Source organism: Salmo trutta, unplaced genomic scaffold (genome assembly GCF_901001165.1).
Source record: "Salmo trutta unplaced genomic scaffold, fSalTru1.1, whole genome shotgun sequence".
Classification (NCBI taxonomy): domain Eukaryota; kingdom Metazoa; phylum Chordata; class Actinopteri; order Salmoniformes; family Salmonidae; genus Salmo; species Salmo trutta.
This window is the reverse complement of record NW_021822911.1, coordinates 6,245,089-6,263,095: the sequence shown is the minus strand read 5'-3', so window position 1 is coordinate 6,263,095 and position 18,007 is coordinate 6,245,089. Positions and strand designations below refer to the sequence as shown.

Below are 18,007 nucleotides of genomic sequence, written 5' to 3'. Positions count from 1 at the left end.
CTAATGCTAATTTAAACAGCTCGCTAGCTAACTAATAACAACACCGTAAATATGAAATTAAATCGGATAACTAACTAAACGATAGAAATCTAAAGAGCTTTATTGGTTCGGCTATTTTGTCTAGCGAGCTGCCGAGGAGGCTGACTAACTGTTGTTGCTGTTGGAAGAAGCGTTCCGTCCACTACATTATACGTCACACCAACAGCATCGCCTTAAATTCCCACACCGCCATCTGTTGACTGGAGTGGGTAACGCAGTTGAGTAAAATGTAGATTTTATTTTCAGACAACAAGTTAAAGGGTAGGAAGCATGAGTTTTTACTCACCAGTGTAACAACACAGTGTGGTTAAAGACTTAGTAAGTTAGTTGTAGTCACAATCTGGTTCCCTATAAGGACAAACAGTCATGTTTTAATGTTATTACATATTTATTATATAACATAATATACACTACTGGTCAATAGTTTTAGAACACCTACTCATTCAAGGGCTTTTCTTTATTTTTACTATTTTCTACATAGTAGAATAATAGTGAAGACATCAAAACTATGAAATAACACCTATGGAATTATATGTTAACCAAAAAAAAGTGTTCAACAATTCAAAATATATTTTATATTTGAGATTCTTCAAATAGCCACGCTGTGCCTTAATGATAGCTTTGCACACTCTTGGCATTCTCTTAACCAGCTTCACCTGGAATGCTTTTCCAACAGTCTTGAAGGAGTTTCCACATATGCCAAGCACTTGTTGGCTGCTTTTCCTTCATTCTGTGGTCCGATTCAGGGAGCCGTCAGTTGGACTCATTTCTCAATGTGTCCACCTGACCCGTCAAATAGTAATTAAAGTAATTTGCAATGTCAGGTGGTTTTGGTAATGAATGTTATAATGGATAGGAATTCAAACATGTCTGCCACTTGTGTTGAATCAAAGTTGTCCATAGATGTTTTCCATCAGCCTTGATTTAGTGATGATAATATCCTTTCTTTTTACCTTGGTCACCAGATGTATTCATTTACAATAACTGGTCTAGCTTGGTCACTAGATGTATTAATTTACAATAACTGGTCTAGCTTGGTCAATAGATGTATTCATCTACAATAACTGGTCTAGCTTGGTCACTAGATGTATTAATTTACAATAACTGGTCTAGCTTGGTCACTAGATGTATTCATCTACAATAACTGGTCTAGCTTGGTCACTAGATGTATTCATCTACAATAACTGGTCTAGCTCAGTCACTAGATGTATTAATCTACAATAACTGGTCTAGCTTGGTCACTAGATGTATTCATCTACAATAACTGGTCTAGCTTGGTCACTAGATGTATTCATCTACAATAACTGGTCTAGCTTGGTCACTAGATGTATTAATTTACAATAACTGGTCTTGCTTGGTCACTAGATGTATTAATTTACAATAACTTTGCTCATCAGACAGATCTGTCCTCTACATTTTTAGGTTTCATTACGTTGAACCGTTACATTTCTCAGCTCATCAATCCCTGGGACATCGTTTGACCTCAGTCTGTTTTCTTTTTGGGGCCTTGCTTATCAACAAAACTCATAAATCATTTCATAAACACATTCTGTGCCCTTTCAGGATCATCCTCACTACACTCTTCCAGCCATCACACATTCTGAACCTCATCCACAAATGAGTCCTGACTGAACCTATTGTAGGGCCTTGGGTAGGTTACTTTAGGATCAGACTTTGGTATATGAGTCCTGGCTGAACCTCTTGTAGGGCCTTGGGTAGATTACTTTAGGATCAGTCTTTGGTATATGAGTCCTGACTGAACCGCTTGTAGGGCCTTGGGTAGATTACTTTAGGATCAGTCTTTGGTATTTGTGTTTTTCTCTTGAGTGTCACCAGGTTCTGATCACCACTGCTACAGCTTTAGAATAATGTTCAGCCATGTTGGTCAAAATATGATCAATACAGGTCGATGATGTGGTATCAGACTTAGTGAACATTCTGGTTGGTAGTGTCACCTTTAGTTATGTTACAACCATTGGCCACAGAAAAAAGCTTTTTCCTCGGTGGACAGTTGGTGGTGGTAAACCAGTCAATATTCAAATCACCCCAAAAATACATTTTCCTGTTTTCATCAGATACTTTATCCAACATTTGACAGATTCCATCAAGATATTTCCCATCAGCACAAGGAGGCCTGTAGCAGCAGCCAACTAGTATACGTTTCAGGTGTGGTAAATGTACCTGGAACCTGTGTTTCATTCAGCACTTAAAGTGCTACATGTAGAATGTCTCCCCCATGTGGAAGTTAGGTGAACTGCATCAACTAGTCTGCATTCCAAACTCCCCCATCACACTTCCCTGTAACATGGTAAACTGCATCAACTAGTCTGCATTCCAAACTCCATCACACTTCCTGTAACATGGTGAACTGCATCAACGAGTCTGCATTCCAAACTCCATCACACTTCCCTGTAACATGGTGAACTGCATCAACAAGTCTGCATTCCAAACTCCTCCATCACACTTCCCTGTAACATGGTGAACTGCATCAACAAGTCTGCATTCCAAACTCCTCCATCACACTTCCCTGTAACATGGTGAACTGCATCAACTAGTCTGCATTCCAAACTCCCCCATCACACTTCCTGTAACATGGTGAACTGCATCAACTAGTCTGCATTCCAAACTCCCCCCATCACACTTCCCTGTAACATGGTGAACTGCATTAACTAGTCTGCATTCCAAACTCCCCCATCACACTCCCTGTAACATGGTGAACTGCATCAACTAGTCTGCATTCCAAACTCCCCCCATCACACTTCCTGTAACATGGTGAACTGCATCAACTAGTCTGCATTCCAAACTCCCCCCATCACACTTCCCTGTAACATGGTGAACTGCATCAACTAGTCTGCATTCCAAACTCCCCCATCACACTTCCCTGTAACATGGTGAACTGCATCAACTAGTCTGCATTCCAAACTCCCCATCACACTTCCCTGTAACATGGTGAACTGCATCAACTAGTCTGCATTCCAAACTCCCCCCATCACACTTCCCTGTAACATGGTGAACTGCATCAACTAGTCTGCATTCCAAACTCCCCCATCACACTTCCTGTAACATGGTGAACTGCATCAACTAGTCTGCATTCCAAACTCCTCCATCACACTTCCCTGTAACATGGTGGACTGCATCAACTAGTCTGCATTCCAAACTCCCACCATCACACTTCCTGTAACATGGTGAACTGCATCAACTGGTCTGCATTCCAAACTCCCCCATCACACTTCCTGTAACATGGTGAACTGCATCAACTAGTCTGCATTCCAAACTCCTCCATCACACTTCCTGTAACATGGTGAACTGCATCAACTAGTCTGCATTCCAAACTCCTCCATCACACTTCCTGTAACATGGTGAACTGCATCAACTAGTCTGCATTCCAAACTCCCCCATCACACTTCCCTGTAACATGGTGAACTGCATCAACTAGTCTGCATTCCAAACTCCCCCCCATCACACTTCCCTGTAACATGGTGAACTGCATCACTAGTCTGCATTCCAAACTCCCACCATCACACTTCCCTGTAACATGGTGAACTGCAATCAACTAGTCTGCATTCCAAACTCCCCCATCACACTTCCTGTAACATGGTGAACTGCATCAACTAGTCTGCATTCCAAACTCCCCCATCACACTTCCTGTAACATGGTGAACTGCATCACTAGTCTGCATTCCAAACTCCCCCCATCACACTTCCCCTGTAACATGGTGAACTGCATCAACTAGTCTGCATTCCAAACTCCTCCATCACACTTCCTGTAACATGGTGAACTGCATCAACTAGTCTGCATTCCAAACTCCCCCCATCACACTTCCCTGTAAATGGTGAACTGCATCAACTAGTCTGCATTCCAAACCTCCCCCATCACACTTCCTGTAACATGGTGAACTGCATCAACTAGTCTGCATTCCAAACTCCCCCCATCACACTTCCCTGTATCATGGTGGACTACATCAACTAGTCTGCATTCCAAACTCCTCATCACACTTCCTGTAACATGGTGAACTGCATCAAACTAGTCTGCATTCCAAACTCCCCCCATCACACTTCCTGTAACATGGTGAACTGCATCAACTAGTCTGCATTCCAACTCCCCCATCACACTTCCTGTAACATGGTGAACTGCATCAACTAGTCTGCATTCCAAACTCCCCCATCACACCTCCCTGTTAACATGGTGAACTGCATCAACTAGTCTGCATTCCAAACTCCCCCATCACACTTCCTGTAACATGGTGGACTGCATCAACTAGTCTGCATTCCAAACTCCCACCATCACACTTCCTGTAACATGGTGAACTGCATCAACTGGTCTGCATTCCAAACTCCTCCATCACACTTCCCTGTAACATGGTGAATTGCATCAACTAGTCTGCATTCCAAACTCCCCCCATCACACTTCCTGTAACATGGTGAACTGCATCAACTAGTCTGCATTCCAAACTCCCCCATCACACTTCCTGTAACATGGTGAACTGCATCAACTAGTCTGCATTCCAAACTCCCCCATCACACTTCCCTGTAACATGGTGAACTGCATCAACTTGTCTGCATTCCAAACTCCCCCCATCACACTTCCCTGTAACATGGTGGACTACATCAACTAGTCTGCATTCCAAACTCCCCCCATCACACTTCCTGTAACATGGTGAACTGCATCAACTAGTCTGCATTCCAAACTCCCCCCATCACACTTCCCGTAACATGGTGAACTGCATCAACTAGTCTGGCATTCCAAACTCCCCATCACACTTCCTGTAACATGGTGAACTGCATCCAACTAGTCTGCATTCCAAACTCCCCCCATCACCACTTCCCTGTAACATGGTGAACTACATCAACTAGTCTGCATTCCAACTCCATCACCACTTCCCTGTAACATGGTGGACTGCATCAACTAGTCTGCATTCCAAACTCCTCACCACTTCCTGTAACACTGGTGAACTGCATCAACTAGTCTGCCATTCCAAACTCCCCCATCACACATTCCTTGTAACATGGTGAACTGCATCAACTAGTCTGCATTCCAAACTCCCCCCCATCACACTTCCTGTAACATGGTGAACTGCATCAACTAGTCTGCATTCCAAACTCCCCCCATCACACTTCCTGTAACATGGTGAACTGCATCAACTAGTCTGCATTCCAAACTCCCCCCATCACACTTCCTGTAACATGGTGAACTGCATCAACTAGTCTGCATTCCAAACTCCCCCCATCACACTTCCTGTAACATGGTGAACTGCATCAACTAGTCTGCATTCCAAACTCCCCCCATCACACTTCCTGTAACATGGTGAACTGCATCAACTAGTCTGCATTCCAAACTCCACCATCACACTTCCTGTAACATGGTGAACTGCATCAACTAGTCTGCATTCCAAACTCCCCCCATCACACTTCCTGTAACATGGTGAACTGCATCAACTAGTCTGCATTCCAAACTCCCCCCATCACACTTCCCTGTAACATGGTGAACTGTAACAACTAGTCTGCATTCCAAACTCCCCCATCACACTTCCCTGTAACATGGTGAACTGCATCAACTAGTCTGCATTCCAAACTCCTCCATCACACTTCCCTGTAACATGGTGGACTGCATCAACTAGTCTGCATTCCAAACTCCCCCCATCACACTTCCCTGTAACATGGTGAACTGCATCAACTAGTCTGCATTCCAAACTCCCCCATCACACTTCCCTGTAACATGGTGGACTACATCAACTAGTCTGCATTCCAAACTCCCCATCACACTTCCTGTAACATGGTGAACTGCATCAACTAGTCTGCATTCCAAACTCCCCCCATCACACTTCCCTGTAACATGGTGAACTGCATCAACTAGTCTGCATTCCAAACTACCCCCATCACACTTCCCTGTAACATGGTGGAGAGGTCAGTGGGGTAGGGACGTCTGAAGGATACCGGATAGCACGGACTATAGTGGAGACTATTTTACTTTCAGTTTCGTCCACCAACTTCAAACAGCGGTAAAAACTACTTTTTTTAAATTGAAAATATATTTTCGATTTAGATGGTACAGTAATTCCGTACGCTATTCAGTACTTGTTTTCTAACATAAACTGAAATTGATTGAAGAGTGTAGATTTCTACATTGGCTGCTTGCCCCAGTCTGCCATTGTTGGTTTGAGAAAGAGATGACCGCGGCTTTCAGTGACACCGATGGCAGAGAGGGAGGGTTTTCACATCTTCACAACAGAAGACAGTCTAAATAGAGATTTTGACACAAAATAAAATACAAATGTGAAGGAATATTGTGAAATACTATCATTCCACTATTAATGTAGATATTATGGACATTTTATTTAAAACATGTAATTAAATTATCATAGTAGCTCATTTAATTTAGACCCAAAATGTATTTGCTATAATGTGGGCCATCGCCCGGCTATTAAAAAGGACAGGCAACTATTTGAGACTCAGCCTTTAAATTAACTTTTATGGAATGTTAACTTTGATTGTCTTCAATGAAAATGACAGACCTCTCAAACATGGAATACAATGTTGTATGGAACATTATTGTCAAGTGGTCACTAGATGTCTATGGTGCCAAACAGATTTATAGTTGAGAGTGTCAAGTGTGTTGATATAACAGAAATAAATGGCAAAATCCCACTCCCGGGCTGTACCAGAACCTGCTGTGATCGGGAGTCCCATAGGGTGGCACACAATTGGCCAAGTGTCGCCTGGGTTAAGGGAGGGTTTGGCCGGGGGGGGCTTTACTACTCTAGTGACTCCTTGTGGTTCCTGGGTTAGGGGAGGGTTTGGCCGGGGGGGGCTTTACTACTCTAGCGACTCCTTGTGGCGCCTGGGTTAGGGGAGGGTTTGGCCGGGGGGGGCTTTACTACTCTAGTGACTCCTTGTGGTTCCTGGGTTAGGGGAGGGTTTGGCCAGGGGAGGCTTTACTACTACTCTAGCGACTCCTTGTGGTTCCTGGGTTAGGGGAGGGTTTGGCCAGGGGGGGCTTTACTACTCTAGCGACTCCTTGTGGTGCCTGGGTTAGGGGAGCGTTTGGCCAGGGGAGGCTTTACTACTCTAGCGACTCCTTGTGGTGCCTGGGTTAGGGGAGGGTTTGGCCGGGGGTACTACTCTAGTGACTCCTTGTGGTGCCTGGGTTAGGGGAGGGTTTGGCCAGGGGGGGCTTTACTACTCTAGCGACTCCTTGTGGTGCCTGGGTTAGGGGAGGGTTTGGCCAGGGGGGGCTTTACTACTCTAGCGACTCCTTGTGGTGCCTGGGTTAGGGGAGCGTTTGGCCAGGGGGGGCTTTACTACTCTAGTGACTCCTTGTGGTGCCTGGGTTAGGGGAGGGTTTGGCCAGGGGGGGCTTTACTACTCTAGTGACTCCTTGTGGTGCCTGGGTTAGGGGAGGGTTTGGCCAGGGGGGGCTTTACTACTCTAGTGACTCCTTGTGGTGCCTGGGTTAGGGGAGGGTTTGGCCAGGGGGGGCTTTACTACTCTAGCGACTCGTTGTGGCGCCTGCAGGCTGACCTCGGTCGTCAGGTGAACAGTGTTTCTTCCGACACATTGGTGCAGCTGGCTTCCGGGTTAAGCGGGCAGGTGTTAAGAAGCAGGTGTTAAGAAGCGCGGTTTGTTGGGTCATGTTTCAGAGGACGCATGACTCCACCTCCTGAGCCGTTGGGGAGTTTCAGCGATGAGACAATATAGATATATATTTTTTACCTTTATTTAACCAGGTTTTTCTCATTGAGATAACATCTCTTTTCCAAGAGAGATCTGGTCCAATAGCAGCAGGGGGAACAAGGTTTCAGACAAAACAACTTACATTCACGAACACAACATTAAACACAACTATAAACACACATACACTAACACAACATTAAACACAACTATAAACACACACACACTAACACAACATTAAACACAACTATAAACACACATACACTAACACAACATTAAACACAACGAGAAAACACACACACACTAACCAACATTAAACACAACTATAAACACACACACTAACACAACATTAAACACACTATAACACAACAGTACACTAACACAACATTAAACACACAACTATAAACACAATACACTAACACAACAGTAAACACAACTAGAACACACACACCACTAACACAACATTAAACACACCTATAAACACACACACACTAACACACCATTAAACACAACTATAAACACACACACACTAACACAACATTAAACACAACTATAAACACACATACACTAACACACCATTAAACACAACTATAAACACACACACTAACACAACATTAAACACAACTATAAACACACATACACTAACACAACATTAAACACAACTATAAACACACACACTAACACAACATTAAACACAACTATAACACACATACACTAACACAACATTAAACACAACTATAAACACACACACACTAACACAACATTAAACACAACTATAAACACACACACTAACACAACATTAAACACAACTATAAACACACATACACTAACACAACATTAAACACAACTATAAACACACACACACGAACACAACATTAAACACAACTATAAACACACATACACTAACACAACATTAACACAACTATAAACACACACACACTAACACAACATTAAACACAACTATAAACACACATACACTAACACAACATTAAATACAACTATAAACACACACACACTAACACACCATTAAACACAACTATAAACACACATACACAACATTAAACACAACTATAAACACACACACACTAACACACCATTAAACACAACTATAAACACACATACACTAACACAACATTAAACACAACTATAAACACACATACACAACATTAAACACAACTATAAACACACACACTAACACACCATTAAACACAACTATAAACACACACACACTAACACACCATTAAACACAACTATAAACACACACACTAACACAACATTAAACACAACTATAAACACACACACACACTAACACACCATTAAACACAACTATAAACACACACACTAACACAACATTAAACACACCTATAAACACACACACTAACACACCATTAAACACAACTATAACACACACACTAACACAACATTAACACAACTATAAACACACACACTAACACAACATTAAACACAACTATAAACACCACAACACAACACAACAAAACACACTATAAACACACACTAACACAACATTAAACACAACTATAAACACACACACTAACACAACATTAAACACAACTATAAACACACACACACTAACACAACATTAAACACAACTATAAACACACATACACTAACACAACATTAAACACAACTATAACCACACACCACACTAACACACATTAAACACAACTATAAACACACACACACTAACACAACATTAAACACACTTATAAAAACCATATAGTACAAACAAAAACATTAGTACGTTAAAAACACGAAAGTCTGACTAAAAACAGCTGTCCTAAAAACCAATTACACTCTTCTATGAATAACATCGATGACGTGTTTAAACTCAACCACCGAAACTAGATCTCAAATTTTTAAATGTTCAGGAGAGAATTCCAGACCACAGGAGCTGGTAACTAAAACTATTTCTACCATGAGCCTGTTCTAATTTTTGGTTACTGTTAGAAGCAAATGAGAATGGGACCGTAATTGATATTTATTTACCTAAAAAGAACAGAGATAAAACGGCATTTTACCCAATATGGCCTTATAAATCAGTGTATACCCTACGCAATATCACAATATCGAAATTGGGGAGAAAAAAACGGGGGTAAAATTATAAAAAATGCTAAAATTGGTTGTTCCCCACCATTTGCAACAATGTCACTGAGCACCATCACTATCTTTCCTTCTCCTGCATGTTAATAATGTTTACATATCTGGCATTACTCATCTCATATGTATATACTGTATTCTATCCTACTGTATCTTAGTCTATGTATTACTCATCTCATATGTATATACTGTATTCTATCCTACTGTATCTTAGTCTATGCATTACTCATCTCATATGTATATACTGTATTCAATCCTATTCTACTGTATTTTAGTCTATGCAGCTCTGACATCACTCGTCCAAATATTTATATATTCTTAATTCCATTCCTTTAGATTGTGTGTATTGTTAGATATTACTTGTTAGATATTACTGGACTGTTGGAGCTAGAAACACAAGCATTTTGCTACAACCACAATAACATCTGCTAAACAAGTGTATGTGACAAATAAAATGTGATTTGATGTATATAGGTCTGGTGTTGGAGATCATTCCACACTCTGTGTTCTACTACCCAGGTCTGGTGTTGGAGATCATTCCACACTCTGTGTTCTACTACCCAGGTCTGGTGTTGGAGATCATTCTACACTCTGTGAATCTCCTGCATGTATTTTCTGATGTTTAATCAGACCACTTGAATGAGAGTATCTCTTGCCACACTGATCACAGCTATAAGACTTCTCTCCTGTGTGTGTTCTCTGGTGCTCTTTAAGGCTTTCTCCCTGAGAAAAGTTTTTCCCACATTGCTCACAGCTATATGACTGCTCTCCTGTGTGTGTTCTCTGGTGTGATACCAGGTTGCTTGACTGAGTAAAACTCTTGCCACACTGATCACAGCTATAAGGCTTCTCTCCTGTGTGTGTTCTGTGGTGTGATACCAGGTTGCTTGAATGAGTAAAACTCTTGCCACATTGATTACAGCTATAAGGTTTCTCTCCTGTGTGCGTTCTCTGGTGTCCTTTAAGGTGTCCTATCCGAGAAAAACTTTTCCCACATTGCTCACAGCTATATGACTGCCCTCCTGTGTGTGTTCTCTGGTGTGATACCAGGTTGCTTGACTGAGTAAAACTCTTCCCACATTGATCACAGCTATAAGGTTTATCTCCTGTGTGTGTTCTCTGGTGTCCTTTAAGGTATCCTATCCGGGAAAAGTTTTTCCCACATTGCTCACAGCTATAAGGTTTCTCTCCTGTGTGTGTTCTCTGGTGTGATACCAGGTTTCTTGAATTAGTAAAACTCTTGCCACACTGATCACAGCTATATGGCTGCTCTCCTGTGTGTGTTCTCTGGTGTGATACCAGGTTGGTTGACCGAGTAAAACCCTTGCCACACTGATCACAGCTATATGGCTGCTCTCCTGTGTGTGTTCTCTGGTGTGATACCAGGCTACTTGACTGAGTAAAACTCTTGCCACACTGATCACAGCTATAAGGTTTCTCTCCTGTGTGTGTTCTCTGGTGTGATACCAGGTTGGTTGACTGAGTAAAACTCTTGCCACACTGATCACAGCTGTAAGGCTTCTCTCTTGTGTGTGTTCTCAGGTGTGTTTTCAGATTAATTGATTTAGTAAAACTCTTCCCACATTGATCACAGCTGTAAGGTTTCTCTCCTGTGTGTACTCGCTGGTGTATTTTAAGAACTGATGAAGATTTGCAATGTTTCCCACAGTCAGAGCAGCAGTGAGGTTTCTTTCCTGTGGGTATCTGCTGGTGTTTCTTGAGGAGTTCTGATCTGGAGAGACTCTTCTCTGCCTCGTCAGCATCATGATGTTGTTGAGGATCCCCAGAGGATCCACGACTGTCCCGTCTCTCTCCTGTGTGAATGACAAAGTCAGACAGATGGTTAAAGGCCCAGAACAGCAGAAATCCACTGTTTATTTGAGGTAAAAGGTGATGCCCAGAGCGTACCCATGAAGTTGTACAACAATTGAAGTCAGTTAAATTATTTGACAATTAAGACAGTCAAGTTAGTAACAATCATATTTTGTCTTGTTTTCACATTAGTAGTAACTAGAAATAAGATATTAAATTTGTTAAAATCCTAAGCAGTGTGGCAGACGACTTTTGGTCTCCAATATAGGCCCCTTTCTGTGTTTGATAAAATTGCGTCACGAGGGCAATGCGCACACAATTTGGTTGCAGAAACTGGTCCCTGCTAATGAGGAAACCACTAGTTATGGATGTAGTATATCTGGTAATTAGGAAACCGCTAGTTATGGATGTAGTATATCTGGTAATGAGGAAACAACTAGTTATGGATGTCGTATATCTGGTAATGAGGAAACCACTAGTTATGGATGTAGTATATCTGCCTGGAGCAAAAATGGTGAGCGAAGATTTTAGTTTTTGAAAATTACAGCAACTCAGCTGACAGCAAAAATAGCCTCCATTTACAGGTTGCTTTCACATTACTTTTGGATTATAATTGTAAGGCTCGCTTGAATCACCTGCTTAATATGTTTGTGTTATTGTCTCAAATCAATTGCTTTATCCTTAAAAAAACACTTCAACCAGTAAAATGCTCTTTGGCTAGCTTTAACATCAGCCTGACAATGAGGGTTTGTACACTAAGTGTTTAACAAATAGGCCCATAGCTTCACCTAACAATAACATAGACCTACTGTAGGACCCATAACTTCACCTTACAACAACATAGACCTAGGACTATATATTTAATATTTCAGGTGAAACAAGGAAACTAAAAATATATTTGTCATGACATTTCATAACCAGATAATTTTGTGAATAATCCCACTAGGCTACTCTGTAATGAGTTGTCATTCTAAATGTCCAGAATAAAGGAAAATAGCTCTGTGTGTTGTAAAATAGCCTATCCATCAAGGAACAATTCTCTACACATTATGAGCTAAGTATCTTTGTGTCCAGACAGACTAACGAGACCCTACAGTAAATCAAGCAGACAATAACACATTATAAACATCAATTTGTTAGAGATTTTGGATCCAACGTGGAGCACGGCATCACGGTCTTTACCTGAGTAATGAATGAAGAAGCACTTTGGTTGTTGTTATGATAGAAATGCATGCATACCAGTGGTTGCATCTCTGTAGGACATGCCAGTAGGTTACAGTAGGTTGTAACTCTCTAGGTCATGCCAATAGGTTACAGTAGGTTGTAACTCTCTAGGTCATGCCAGTAGGTTACAGTAGGTTGTAACTCTCTAGGTCATGCCAGTAGGTTACAGTAGGTTGTACCTCTGTAGGTCATGCCAGTAGGCTACAGTAGGTTGTACCTCTGTAGGTCATGCCAGTAGGCTACAGTAGGTTGTAACTCTCTAGGTCATGCCAGTAGGTTACAGTAGGTTGTAACTCTCTAGGTCATGCCAGTAGGTTACAGTAGGTTGTATCTCTCTAGGTCATGCCAGTAGGTTACAGTAGGTTGTAACTCTCTAGGTCATGCCAGTAGGTTACAGTAGGTTGTATCTCTCTAGGACATGCCAGTAGGTTACAGTAGGTTGTATCTCTCTAGGTCATGCCAGTAGGTTACAGTAGGTTGTAACTCTAGGTCATGCCAGTAGGTTACAGTAGGTTGTAACTCTCTAGGTCATGCCAGTAGGTTACAGTAGGTTGTAACTCTCTAGGTCATGCCAGTAGGTTACAGTAGGTTGTATCTCTCTAGGTCATGCCAGTAGGTTACAGTAGGTTGTATCCAAGTGGAAACAATTATCAACCCAATGTGGAAAGTGTTGAATTTGGTCAACAACAAAATGAATGGCTTATATGCTACGTGAGGTTTACTTGATCTAACAGAAGTTTCGTAATGATTAAGTTGTTATGTGGACACGTGACATACCGACAACTTTGATAAAACACTATAGGAGTTGTCTCCAGATCGCTATGCATATTCATGCTAGTAGCTTAGCATCTCTCTCCATTGAATACAGGCGGTTGACGACAACAACCATCATAGAATATAAACAATAGATTACAATAATAAGATGTATCCACCAATCCAAAGACAGGATAGGTGGGAGATAGACAACCCACAGTGCAGCTTTGTGGACAACGACTCCCCTTGTTAGGGCAGAGAGACATCTTGTCAGTATATCCATAATCTTTGGTGAAGCCAACCCAACTCTCACATGGCTCTATTGGGGGTCACGGTGTGTAGTAAAACATCACTACATTAAAATCACCACATGCCGTGGCCCCCCAGTCTGCGGTCAGCAGATAGACCCTCCTCAAATATATATGTTAAGTCACTTTTTGGAAACGGAACGGAGAAAACAAGGGGTAGCTTGTTCTCTACGTCGTCTGATTCTAGACATATCAGTCATCATCCCAGGACCCTCCGTTGAAGAGGTATTGACGAGCCAACTCCGAATATCCAAAGTTAAAAACTAATTGAAGGCGGTACTTACTGGTGTTACTCAGATCTCCTGTCTCCTCCTCTTCATCTTCCAATGTGACAGTAATCTCTCCTTCCTTCTTCACTCCAAACACTGCAACCTTCTCCTCTTTCACAGTAACATCCTCCTCTTTCCCTCATCTTCTTTCACATCATCCTCTTCTTTCACTCTGAACGCGTCTTTCTCTTCTTCTTTCACAGTAACAGCCTCACCCTCTACTTCTTGTTTAACAGTAACATCCTCCTCCTCTTTCACTCTGAACGCATCTTCTTCTTTCACTGAAACGTCTTCCTCATCTTTCACTGTAACAGCCTCACCCTCTACTTCTTGTTTTACTGTAACATCCTCCTCTTCCTTCTCCTCTTTCACGACAATGTTCAGCCCCAGAGCTTCTTTCTCCGTCCAGCAGACCTCCTCTTCTTTAACAGGAGGGGAGTAGTTTAGGGAGCTCATGTTCGGGGATGTTAGCTAGCTAGCTATCATTAGCGACTAGGCTAATGCTAACTTAACCAGCCAGCTACTATAGCTGACTAATAAAAAATAACGTAATATTAAATTAAATAGGTTAACAAGTAGATACGACAGAAGTGTGTCTAAAACACAGTAGCTAATATAGACCGAAAGCGTCTAAATAGCTTGAATCTTTCGGCTATGTTGGCTAGCAAGCTACCGAGGTGGTTGACGAGCTGTTTATGAAGAACCGTCCACTAGATTATACGTCACGCTGCAGCATCGCCTGAAAGACGCACATCGCCGTCTGCTGACTGGAGGGAAACGCAGTTGGGGATCACATTTTATTTTCAGACTAAGATTATTTTACATGGATTTAATTAAATAATACTATTATATTGAGACATACAAAGACAGGAATGTGGTGATTGATTAGTGCGAATAAAACATGTTTACTACAGCACATTTAAGGCAGTTTCATTCAGTCAAACATCATCTAAATAAGTAGCCAGCTACTGTAGGTCTATACTGCTCCTACATGGTGTAACAATACATCATGTAGATGTATATAATGAACAGACTAGGTCTATACTGCTCCTACATGGTGTAACAATACATCATGTAGATGTATATAATGAACAGACTAGGTCTATACTGCTGCTACATGGTGTAACAATACATCATGTAGATGTATATAATGAACAGACTAGGTCTATACTGCTCCTACATGGTGTAACAATACATCATGTAGATGTATATAATGAACAGACTAGGTCTATACTGCTCCTACATGGTGTAACAATACATCATGTAGATGTACATAATGAACAGACTAGGTCTATACTGCTCCTACATGGTGTAACAATACATCATGTAGATGTATATAATGAACAGACTAGGTCTATACTGCTCCTACATGGTTGTAACAATACATCATGTAGATGTATATAATGAACAGACTAGGTCTATACTGCTCCTACATGGTGTAACAATACATCATGTAGATGTATATAATGAACAGACTAGGTCTATACTGCTCCTACATGGTGTAACAATACATCATGTAGATGTATATAATGAACAGACTAGGTCTATACTGCTCCTACATGGTGTAACAATACATCATGTAGATGTATATAATGAACAGGCTAGGTCTATACTGATCCTACATGGTGTAACAATACATCATGTAGATGTATATAATGAACAGACTAGGTCTATACTGCTCCTACATGGTGTAACAATACATCATGTAGATGTATATAATGAACAGACTAGGTCTATACTGATCCTACATGGTGTAACAATACATCATGTGGGGCTTTAAGTTAATGCTGTTAGTGTGACGTATAATGTAGTGGACGGAACGCTTCTTTCAACAGCAGCAACAGGGAATTTGTACATCAGTCAGTCTGCAATCGCCTGTCGAACAAGCCCAATACCAAACCAATCGGGTGGTTGTTTGATGAAATGAAGCTCCTGGCCCTGCTGTTTGTTTTGATGAGTCCCAGTCTGGAGTCCATTTCCATCTGAGGCAGAGTGCTTCAAGTTGTTTCTGACAGAGGAGCTGGTGGGAAACATAGTACAGGAGACCAATCAAATCATCAAATGTATTTATAAAGCCCTTTTTACATCAGCCGATGTCACAAAGTGCTGTACAGAAACAGTCTATGTTATGGAAAGAGCAGGTGTCCTTAATGTTTTGTACACTCAGTATATGTTGTGAATACAAGCTCATTCCCACAGAAAACTACAGAGGGAAGCAGTACCACCCAGTCAACCATCAGACTCCATTGTGAGACGCCTCACAGAGGATATTCAACCATCATTGCAAATCCAAGATGTCAATATCAACAAGGTGCTGATCAGTAAAGAGAAGAGAGACTAACATTCTAGAATGCTCCCTTTTTTCTGCACGGTTCTCACAGTGAGAAACAACAGGATTACAAGAGTGTTCTACGCTGTCTTCATTCGATCCAATTCAAAGTTGACAATTATTTTATAGGATGAGAATTAAGTGGAGTGACTAATCTTAGCTGGTCTGAGAAAACTGATGAGACTTCTCTCCTTTATGTACACATTGGGCCATTTAAAAAGACACCAATCTGTAAGGCTTCTCTCAAGTGTGTATCCGTTGGTGTGTTTTTACATTTCCCAATCGGGAGAAACTCTTGCCACATTAAGAGAAGAAGTAAGGCTTCTCTCCTCTGTGTGTTCTCTGATGACCCTTTTAGCTCAGCTGTTGATAAAAAACAAAATCTACAGTCAGATCAGTGATAATGCTTCTCTCCTTTATGATTACCTTGGTGTCTTTTTAACTGGGCCAGTCGAGAGAAACTCTTTCCACAGTCAGAGCAGGAGTAAGGCTTCTCTCCCGTGTGTGTTCTCTGGTGAACTTTTAGGTCAGTTGATGTTGTGAAGCATTTTACACAATCAGAGCAGGAGTAAGGCTTCACTCCAGTATGTATAAGTTCATGTGTTTTTAAGTCGCCCAGTCGAGAGAAACTTTTTCCACAGTCAGAGCAGGAGTAAGGTTTCACTCCTGTATGTATAAGTTCATGTGTTTTTAAGTTTCCCAGTCGAGAGAAACTCTATCCACAGTCAGAGCAGGAGTAAGGCTTCACTCCAGTATGTATAAGTTCATGTGTTTTTAAGTCGTCCAGTCAAGAGAAACACTTTCCACAGTCAGAGCAGGAGTAAGGCTTCTCTCCTGTGTGTATTCTCTGATGAACTGTCAGAGACCTTGATGTTGTGAATCTCTTCCCACAGTCATTACAGGGATACAGATTCTCTCCAGTGTGTGTTTTAAAGTGTATTTTTAGCTTTGATAGAATTGGGAAAATCTCCTCACAATGTGGGCAGTGGTGAGACCTCTTAGCTCTGTGATCTTCCTGCTGTTGCTCTCTGGATGTAGAGAATGGAGACCATGTTGAGACAATCTCCTCCTCCTCTTCTTCTTTAATGTTGACATTCAGCTCCAGTGTTTGACTGCAGTCTTCCAGCTTCACTGATTCCATCTCTGGATCCTGCAGTGCAAACTGGGCTCCACTGTCACAATCAGGACCCAGTGACTGTAGGTTTGGACTCAGTGTGGAAGGAGAGTGGCAGGCTGGGATTGTCCTCACTGTTGACGTTACCGACCTCAGACTGTAGTAATAAAGAGAAAAGGACAGCACAGTTCTTGCGTTTTCCTTATTCTAAAGAATGGTGTGCGCCTACCGGAACTTCCTGTCCCCCCCCACTACTACAGTGCAACAGCGACATCTATTGGACTTCATCCTGAAGTGATTTGTCTGTGTTTCTAGTCTAGAGGTTAACTGATCATTTCATGGTATGACTGTAAACACTGATAAAGTATCATATA

At 41.6% G+C, this 18,007-nt stretch overlaps 1 protein-coding gene across 1 annotated transcript; it reads right to left on the bottom strand.

Moving 5' to 3' along the window:
* Positions 1–10,469: 10,469 nt before the first annotated feature.
* On the bottom strand, positions 10,470–12,806 carry LOC115186432 (zinc finger protein 2 homolog; the record flags this gene model as incomplete). Its single annotated transcript, XM_029746062.1, has 3 exons — positions 12,793–12,806; positions 10,880–11,460; positions 10,470–10,795 (listed from the first exon to the last, which is right to left on the bottom strand). Coding segments are annotated over exons 1-3 (921 nt in total), but the record flags the coding sequence as incomplete, so codon positions are not given.
* Positions 12,807–18,007: the final 5,201 nt, after the last annotated feature.